Genomic DNA, 10,292 nt, shown 5'->3' on the forward strand with positions numbered 1-10,292 from the left:
CGGGATGCCTGGCACAGCTTTACAAGCACTCATGGTGCTCTGGCCAGGTGCCAGAAGACTGGAAAAGGGCCAATGTGGTCCCCATTCTCAAAAAAGGGAGGAAAGAGGACCCAGGAAACTACAGGCCCATTAGTCTTACCTCAGTCCTGGGGAAGCTCTTTGAGAAAATTATCCAGGTGCACCTCTGCGAGGGGCAAGCAGGGGAGTGGTTGCCCCTAAGCATACAACACAGGTTCATTAGAGGCAGGTCCTGTCAGACCAACCTGGTGGCCTTCTGTGACCAGGTCACAAAATCCTTGGACGCAGGTATAGCAGTGGATGTAGTCTTTCTGGACTTCAGGAAGAACTTCGACACGGTCTCTCACACCATTCTTATTAAAAAATTAGGAGATTGTGGAGTCAATGCCTACACAGTCAGATGGGTCACCAATTGGCTGGAGGGCCACACGCGGAGAGTAGTGGCGGATGGGTCATTTTCTACCTGGAGGGATGTGGACAGTGGGGTCCCTGAGGGCTCAGTCCTTGGGCCCGCACTGTTCAACGTCTTCATCAGCGACTTGGACAAGGGGCTGAAAAGCACCTTGTTCAAATTTGCAGATGACACTAAGATGCAGGGACAAGTGGGCATGCTAAAAGGAAGGTACAGGCTGCAACTGGATCTGGACAGGTGGATGAAAATCAGATGGGATTCAACACTGACAAGTGCAGGGTACTGCACCTAGGGAGAAGGTATGCTGCTGATTCTACAGGCTGGGGAACTCCCCTCTCATCAGCTCAGAGGCAGAAAAGGATCTTGAAGTCATTATAGACTGAACACGGGCCACCAATGTGGGGATGCAGTCAGGAAGGCCAACCGTACCTTTTCATGCATCCACAGATGCATCACAAGCAGGTCCAAGGAGGTGATACTCCCCCTCTATGCAACACTGGTCAGGCTGTGGCTGGAGTACTGCGTCCGGTTCTGGGCGCTGCACTTCAGGAGGGATGTGGTCAGCATGGAGAGGGTCCAGAGGAGGGCCACTCACATGATCAGGGGGCAGGAAGGCAGGCCCTACAAGCGGAGGCAACGGGACCTGAACCTGTTCAGCCTCCACAGGAGAAGGCTGAGAGAGGATCTGGTGGCCGTCTACAAGCTGGCCAAGGGAGACCAGCAGGCAATGGGAGAGCCCCTGTTCCCCTGAGCACTACTGGGAGTAACAAGGAATACTGGCCATAAGTTGACCGAGAGTAGAGTCAGGCTAGACATCAGGAGGTGTGACTTCACTGTCAGGGCAGCTAGGAGCTGGAACCAACTTCCAAGGGAAGTGGTGCTGGCTCCTACCCTGGGGTTCTTCAAAAGGAGGCTAGATAGACACCTTGCCAGGGTTGTTTCACCCCATCATTCTTTCCTGCCCGTGGCAAGGGGTCGGACTTGATGATCTGCTCAGGTCCCTTCCGACCCGACCAACTATGAAACTATAAGGGTGATATGTGATTAATGGGAAGCAGTTCAAAGGAGAACTTCCTGAATGCGTGCAGATGTGAGACCCCTTTCCTTTCCCATGTCCTTGTGACAAAGTATTTAGCAGAATTTGCAGATTCATTGGAATCTGACAGGGCCACACCACGAGCACTTCTGCTATGGCCTTAAACTCTCAACCTCTGGGTTTCTAGCCACCCACCCCAACATTCACGCCATCAGAACAGAGTGTGAGACCTGTAAAAAATACTTGAGGGTGTCAGTATTTAAGGTGCTGTGTGAAAATATAACCAGTGGGAATGGGATGAAATTTAAGAAAGAGAAAAGCTGGGGCAATCTCAAAGAATCCTCCTGGTGAGATGTCATAAACTGCTGATTTCTCTCTTAAAAACAAACACTTTTCTTAAGAGCATTTTCTGTGCCTCGCTTCCATCGCTCTCAAAATGAAAAGGACTGAAGACTAATCGTATGGGATGTTTAGTACTAGATGGGACACTGTACTCTCCTAGCATATGACTGGCATGATCCTGACTGGCAAGGCAGTGGGTTGAAAGTGCTATTAGATTTTCAGTAGTCTGTTCCTGGGGTTTAGATATGCCCTGGAACCCACTTCAGCCTTACCACTGGTTATTTGAGGTTGCCATTTGATATCAACTCTCTAGGAGGTGGAATTTGTTTTGCTCTTTGCCTGTAATGCTGGGAAAGTGCAGCATAAAAGTAGCAACTTTTACTCTTATTTTAATCCATTTTTCAGACCTAGCAATATTCACAGGAACACCACCGAAAATACTGGCCTTAGCGATTCAGAATTCAGTGATCCTTCTTTCTTTCAACTTGTTGAGTTCCCAAATGTATTTTGCATCAAGCCAGAAGCCAGTGGTATTAGGTTGAGGAGACAGAGTATTCCTGAAATCCAAGGCAAAATGCAAAGAAAAAAGCTGCAGACAGGTGAAGAATAGGAATAAGTTTGGGGAATAAATTTGCTGTCTCAATGAACCTGTAGAACCAGTTGCCCACAGTCAACAACATATCCTCTCCTGACCTTAATTTCCCGGAGACAACCTGTCTTTGTAAATGCAGAGGTTCAGATGTACCAGACAACTGATTCAGCTAATCTCTTAGATGTAATGGACCAGATGCTGCTATCTTATATAAGTATTAATACAAAACAGCTGCAATTTAAATTATTGTATCCTGGTGGCTACTGCTCAGTTACACTAGTAAGACAGAGACCAGAATTTGCCTTGATATATTTACTGTATTGAAGAAATATTCAGAATCCTGATTTTCATTGCTAACACTTGCTACTGATAGAGTCCACATGTTTATTCTCTAAGTTCCTGAAAAGCTGTGACGTGGCAGTGACTGGTTAATAATGACTGCTGAACTCAAGCCAATTCAAATATTATGTTCTATTGCAATTCTTTTTATTAGCTTGTGTTCTTATATCCTTTGATACAATTTCTTTCCAATCTCCCTCTCATTCTGGTATGCATTTGTACTTGTATTTCATTTGGATGCATATTTTTCATTGAAATCTGTGCATGCACCAAAAAGAACGATCTTGCAAAAGACGTTTCTTTATAAACTATCCTGTAGTCAAACCTTTAAAGGGCTTTTCATATTTGATTTAGTGCTATCACATACAATATCAGTTTAAGTGTTTGCTTGAACACAAAGATATTGAATAAAACCTTCAGAAGTATCCAAGTGACTTAGGAACCTAGGACTTGCTTTCAAAAGAAAAGAAGCCTTCTAAGTAAGGGCTAGATTTGCAAAAGCAGTTGGGCTCCTAAAGAATGCAGACAGTTGCCACATGGGATTGAAATCGGAGGGACTTTTGAAATCTGTAAGCAGCTAAATCTCTTTGAAATTCTGGTGCTGAGTGCCTAAGTCACTTTTGAAAACGAAGCTTTTCACTGGGTTTGTTTGAAAATGTGTTTTGTTCTTATTTCGACCATCAAGAGGGACAGATTTCAACAATATCAGTAAGAGTGGAGCAATGGCATTAAAAAAGAGAAACAAACGAAATTAATGGAGCAATGGCGTTTCTTGTTGTTAAAATAATTACGTCTGTTTTTGCAGCAAACATAAACTTAAAGCCCCAGGCGGCTGGGTTTCCTGTTCAGACTGCGTACAGAGGCCCAGTCCACTGTATTAGCTCAATCCTCCGGAAAGAGGGCTTAGCAGGAATATACCGAGGTGCTGGTGCAATGGTTCTGAGGGATGTTCCTGGGTATTGCCTATACTTCATCCCTTACACGTTTCTCTGTGAATGGTTCACCTCAGATGGATGCAGGTCTCCTAGTCCCTCTTCAGTGTGGATAGCAGGGGGCATAGCAGGTATGGACCTTTCTCTTTATAGCATTGGGAAATAAATTAATAGGAAGCTTAGCCTAAATGTTAGGAAATGTGAAAAACTTTCTAAGCACGTTAGTTTTACTGTCTGTGTTGGATGTCTTTGTTGTGTTACTTCAGCTTTGTGCTCGAGGCACAGTAGATTGTAGTATGTACTGTACAGAGTCATGGGGTTGGAAGGGAATGTGAAGGATCATCTAGTCCAACCCCACGCACAAATGCAAGGTACACTAGTCCTAAACCATCCTGAACAAATGCCAAGGGGACAACTCACTGGAGTCAAATTACGGACTTGCACAAATGCATGCAAAATTGGTCTCCATTTTTCATTTTCTCCTGATGCAGAGCTCACTGCAATCCTTGGAAAGCCTCCTCGGGATTAAGTCCAAAACCTGTATCATTAGCTTCTCTTGTCCTCTGGCTTTATGAATGGCCCATAAGCCTCCACGATAGTACTTTACTCTCTAGGTGGCTCACAAGAAGAAACATGAATTCAAGTTACGGTCAGCAGGAGAAGCCACCAAATGGAGAGAGTTAGATCAGCCATCATTAATCTTTCCTCAGCTTTGGAGGCTCAAACCTGTGTCTTCTGTTTGCATTGGCCACTAAGACTTTTATACATAGATGTAGGTATACAAACTGCCCCTTAAACTAGCTATTAGTTTATTTATCGTTCCGAAATCCCAGGACTCTAACTGAAGACTGGGTAGCCAATTACAACACACTGGCTCTGTTTCTCTTGCAAATGTACAGAGCACTAGCTAATTTGAACAGCTTCTCTAATATGTCATAACACTGGCACAGCTCCAGGCACACTCACTGTCATGCACTACCTCCCCCATTGCTCTTAATCACACACACAGCCACTGCCATGAAGAAACACCAGGTTACTTATGACATGGAATCAATAGGCATGAGGCTTTGCAAACCGTTAAATCTTGCGGCTTTGGAAATAACATTGCATACTGAATGAAAATGGAAGCAAGTCTAGGATGAGATTTTCTGCACCTAAATTAATATCCCAAGTATGTGGAAGACCTCAGTGAAATGATAGATATACCGCTGACCTTTACAACCAGGTAGAACATCCCCTCCAACTGCAGTCATAGACACTCCTGTAAGTATTACGCATGCATATCAGTTTCTGTCAAGGAATGGTATCCTTTTTAAATCCAGTTCACATGTAATAAAAGTACTACCTCATTCATCACTCCCTTTCCCATTATAACCACATGAGTGCAGTCACAGTTTCATAGCTGTTAGGGGCTAGAAGGGACCTTACAGATCATTGGGTCCAGCCCCCCTGCACTTGGGCATGAAAGACTGCTGGGATAAGATAACCACAGCAAGATGGGCATCAAGACTTTTTTTGAAGATCGCCAGGGTGGATGACTGTACCACTTCGGGGGGGGGAGCCTGTTCCAAACCCTCAACACCCAACTTGTAAAGATTTTCCTAATGTCTAGCCTGAAGCTATACCTTCTTTCAGTTTGTGCCGGTTATTTCTTGTCCTCCCCTGGGGGGCCTTAGAGGGGACTTGGTGGCAACCTATAAATATATGAAGGGTGTACATCAGGGCTTGGGGGAGCATCTATTCACTGAGTCTTCTCCAGGTTGAACAGTCCCAAGTCTTTCAGCCTCTTCTTGTATGACCTGGTCTCTAGGCCTCTAATTATGTGTGTGGCCCTCCTTTAGACTCTCACACTTGTCCACATCCTTCTTGAAGTGCAGTGCCCAGAACTGGATGCAGTTCACCAGCCGTGGTCTCACCATGGCTGAGTAGAGTGGCAGGATGATATCCTTTGCCTTGCTTGAGATGCCTCGGTGGATGCATGACAGTGTTTGATTAGCTCTTCCACCTATGGCATCACGTTGGTGGCTCATGTTCATTTTGTCAGTCATGACACCCAGGTCTTGTTCAGTTGTGGTGCTGGCGAACGTAGCACTGCCAAGCCTGTAAGGATGTTGTGAATTATTTCTCCCCAGATGGAGCACTTTACATTTCTCCATATTAAATGACGTCAGGTTGGGGTCTGCCCACCTCACGAGCCTGTTCAGTCAGCCTATATTCCCAATCTGTCTTTGAGGGTGGCCACGCTCCCCCACAGTTTGGTGCTGTCAGTAAACTTTGCCTGTTCACTTATAATATCTGAATCCAAATCATTGATGAACACGTTGAAGATAACTGGTCCAAGTACTGATCCCTGAGGGATGCCACTAGTCACCTTCCACCATGATGACTTATTTGCATTGATCAATACCCTTTGGGTCCTACCACAGAACCAGTTACCTAGTCACCAGAATGTAAAGTACTTGAGGCCTCACTTTCCCAGTTTAACCATGAGGACATCGTCAGAGACTAGGTCAAAGGCCCTTTTGAAGTCCAAGTATATGACATTTAACCTCATTTCTCCTACCCAGGTGGTGAGTTACATGATCACAGAAGGAAATGAGGTTGGTCTGGCACGACTTGCTCGTAATGAAGACATGTTGGCTGTCTTTCAGAATACTGCCTTCAGTTAGCCTGTATGCAATGGATTCTTTGATAATTTTCTCCAGGATTTTACCAGGGATTGAGGTCAAACTGATCGGCTTGTTTCCTGGGCCCTCCCTTTTCCCCTTCGTAAAGACAGGTACCACACAGTGGCCTTTTCCCAGTCTTCTGGGACCTCTCCCAAGTGCCACGAGTCTTCACATAACTTTTCCATCAGTCGTGCGATGTCTGCCAGTTCTTTTAGCGCTCGTGGGTGTAGTTCATCTGGTCCTGCTGACTTGAAGATATTTAGCTTTCGCAGGTATTCCCTCACAAGATCTATGTCAACTAAGGGAAGGTGGTCACCTCCACCACGATCATCCTGTATCCTGTCAAGGAGGCTATAACACCCTTGGCCTGGTGGAATACCAATGTGATGCATTCATTCAAGAGTTTAGTTTTGTCCTGAGTGTCAGTTATCAGCCATCTCATTTCATTTATTGGGGCCTTATGGTCCCCTTGTTCTTTTTTGACTACCTACATATCTAAAGAAGGACTTTTTATTTTTCTTGATTCTGGTTGCCAATTTGTATTAGGTACGTGCTTTTGCTGTCCTGATCTCCTCTCTACAGGTATGGGCTGTTGCTGAATACTTCTCTTTTGGTAGCTATTCCTGACTTGCATCCCTTGTAGGCTTCTTGTTTAAATTTCAGGAGGTCCATAACTTCCCTGTTGAGCCAACCAAGTCTCCCAGCTCTTTTGCTGTATTTCTTCCAAAAGGGAATGGACTTTGAACTTTTAGATTGCTTCCTTGAGGAATGACCACTCTTCTTGCACTCCCTTCTTCAACCATGGTCCCACAGGGCCTCATCAACCAACGTTCTGAGTTTGTGGAAATTAGCTTTTCTAAAATCAGGCCTATTTCCATGACTTATGGTGAATGGAGAAAGTGATCATCTCATGGTCACTGTCGCCCAGTTTCCCTTCAATCCTCAGGTTGCTCACTAGATCATCCCGTTTGGCCAGAACCAAGTCTAGGAGTGCCTTGTCCCTGGTTGGCCTGTAGACTTCCTGAGTTAGAGCTCCTCAATGGAAGTGAGGAAGCTTTGTAAACAATCAGATCTAGCTGAGCGATCCTCCTATAAGATGTTTAGGTAGTTGAAGTCACTCATGGTGACCATGCTTTGAGAGTGTGCAGCCTCTGCCAGTTCTCTAGAGAATTCTTGGTTGAGTCATTCCTCTTAGTTCAGAGGTCTGTAATTAGATTCCTAAACAAATTGCTTCTAAAGCTGCTCTTTTGCCAGGCATTTAACTTTTAACTTTACTGATTCATAGTTTCTAGTTTCCTATCATGGGCATTTGCAAGTTGTTCCTCATGGCAACACTCTGGAATGTGGGTACATTTTGTAGACTGGGGAGCATAGGTGGTGTGTTAAGAACAGTCTTCCTTCACAAGGGACACCTCTTAGATTCTCAATCATGGACATGGCAGCACCATTTCTACACTCTGGGGTCCTTCCTGATCTGTGTATGGTTACCTGCCTTGTCTTCTACTTGCATTATAGTAAAATCCAGTTCTGCAATGCTTTCTCCAAATATGAGCGACTGGTGCCTCCCGAGTCTGGGGGGGCACCAGATTGCTGATGGTGGGGGGTTCCCCAGGGCCAGATCGCTGTCTGTTGGCACTTCTGGTTTTGTGGCTAGCACTTCCGGGGGGTGCATGGCTGATCTCAGGGGGTGTATGTGCACCCCCTCTGTGTTACCAATGCCTCGAGATATTGTGCATTATCTCCAGAAACAGCATTTCCGGTGTAGAAACAGTATGTTTTCCACTCATTTCAGCATATTCAGCCTTTTTTAGAAGTACCATCAACCCGATGAAAGAAGTGAGTGGTAAATTAGTAGGCATATCAGGCTGGGGTTCAATGAGGAGTATGAATAGGTATACACCAATAGAGAGTATGTTATTACCTAGATGTCTCCAATCATAATCAATGCTCCATTGTATTATTTCACTATAAGGGAAGAATTCCCCTTTTTCCTTTCTAGGAGCAATCTCCTGGGGGACTGCTACTCCAATGGATGTTGTGAAAAGTCGACTTCAAGCAGATGGGGTTCATTTAAACAAGTACAAAGGGGTCATTGACTGCATCTCCCAGAGCTACCACAATGAGGGCTTAAAAGTAAGTAGCACTGCTAGAAAACCTTTGTAATAGGCATTACTCCTCCATGAGAAAAATGATAGCTCTCATTATCCGAACTGCAGAGGGATGATAGTAGATCATCAAAGTCGGTACAATTAATTATAATCAAGTCATAATAATGATCATGATTACAGGCCTGAGAGAAACAAAGATTGGAATGATTTAGGGCCAGGTTATACCATGTTATTGGCACACTTTACACTATTAAAATCAGTGAGGTTAATTGAAGCTGCTTATAATGAATTAAGAGCTGGCCCATAAGGATTGTTTCCTATAAAAGGGAGGATCAAGTACTTCCCCTATGAAAGTCGATGGGAACCTTGCCTCAGTTATTCATCAATAAGAGATGATGAGTCTAATCTTCTGCTGCCCTAGACTGGAGAAATATACTACAACAGAACCTGTAGAAAAATCTATGGAGCAAGACCTGCAGGGAGCTTTGGTTAACTGACTGTGGGTTTTTTAGGGCAAACCAAAGGAGAGGAGCACTGCTCAGAGATGGCAAAGCCTGGTGTGGATGCTTAGCAGACACAGGAAAGAGGGTTGTTGATGCTGGATATAGTGGATTTGCAGAACAGCAACAGGAGGTATAAAGTAGCTGTGTGGCCCTTTGCTCATTCAGCACTCTGGTATATTCATCCTTAATATTAAAATTCACAGCATATTGTCTTTCCCTACATATCTTAAGTGATAGGTCATTTGTGCTGAGCTGAGCTTCTTTATAACTATTGACAAGAAGTGTGTCTTCATAAAAAGTCAGTGCCTCAAAGAAACACTCAAGATTTGCCACCTTGTATTACACTGCAAATTACTTGAAATCTTATGGTACTGAATTGTGCATTTCAGCAGCATGAACTATACTTAATTATTTAATTCTTGATGTTGCTGTACTTAAGTGTTCTGGTTTTCAAAGAATATGTATCTTACTTTAAATGATGGATTCCCTTGTATGAGACCCAGATCTTTAATCTTCCCTTAGGCAAAAGACCTATAGACAGCTGTGGGAGTGCTGCTTTTGTAAGGATTGAGGAGTCAATTTGATATAAACATTTTGGTCTTCACTTCTGTTCTAAAATTCAGTAGTCTTGATTTTGCTGTTAGCTGTAAGTCATGTATTTAATAGCATGAATCTGTTAGAAGCAGACAAATTTGTAATACTCAGGAAAACATAATTTTCTAAATGGTTAAATGGAAATTTCCTAGAATTGAGTTTGCATTTGACTCTTGTGCAGTGAGTGTAATGCAACAGTGTTATGTTAGACGGTGGAATTTTTTTAAAAGGATCTGAGTGAGCAGTAGGAGTAAACAGTGTTAATAATACAACGAACCCTTTTTCACTTCCCATAAAGCACTTTACTGTTCAGGCAGTGAAAGAATGCAGCCTCTTTCACTCTCTGAAATGCCAACAGCAGTTCAAAATATGTCCAAAATTATAAGATGTGAATAGCTAAATCCATATTTATCCTTTTTAATAAATGGGAGGATTAAATAGGGTCTTAAGAAACTGATGTCTGAAAAGCAAATTTGAAAGTGTTGGTCCAGAACAAACACTGCTGCTGAGTTTGTTCGAGTCATGTGAGCTATTTGTCAATAAGGGGGGAGAATGACTCCAGGTTTTCCTTCTGATTGGAAATTGTTTTGTGACCATAGAAGAGAACTCCCAGGTTCATTTCATAGACATTAGGGCTGGAAGGGACCTCGGGAGATCATCGAGTCCAGCCCCCTGCCCATAGGGCAGGAAGTCAGCTGGGGTCATAGGATCCCAGCAAGATAAGCATCCAATTTACTCTTGAAGGTG

General features: G+C 43.8%; 1 protein-coding gene across 4 annotated transcripts in view; it reads left to right on the plus strand.

Moving 5' to 3' along the window:
- Positions 1-10,292, plus strand: part of SLC25A48 (solute carrier family 25 member 48) — a 32,901-nt gene that overhangs the window by 14,969 nt on the left and 7,640 nt on the right. For 3 of the 4 annotated variants that reach the window (XM_019535116.1, XM_019535119.1, XM_019535117.1), the window contains 2 exons: positions 3,545-3,802; positions 8,340-8,473. In XM_019535116.1, coding sequence (XP_019390661.1) covers positions 3,545-3,802; positions 8,340-8,473 — 392 coding nt within the window. The remainder of the gene's footprint in view (positions 1-3,544; positions 3,803-8,339; positions 8,474-10,292) is intronic. The other variant, XM_019535120.1, reaches the window with a different exon arrangement.

Source organism: Crocodylus porosus, unplaced genomic scaffold, assembly GCF_001723895.1.
Source record: "Crocodylus porosus isolate Cpor-Errol unplaced genomic scaffold, CroPor_comp1, whole genome shotgun sequence".
NCBI lineage: Eukaryota > Metazoa > Chordata > Crocodylia > Crocodylidae > Crocodylus > Crocodylus porosus.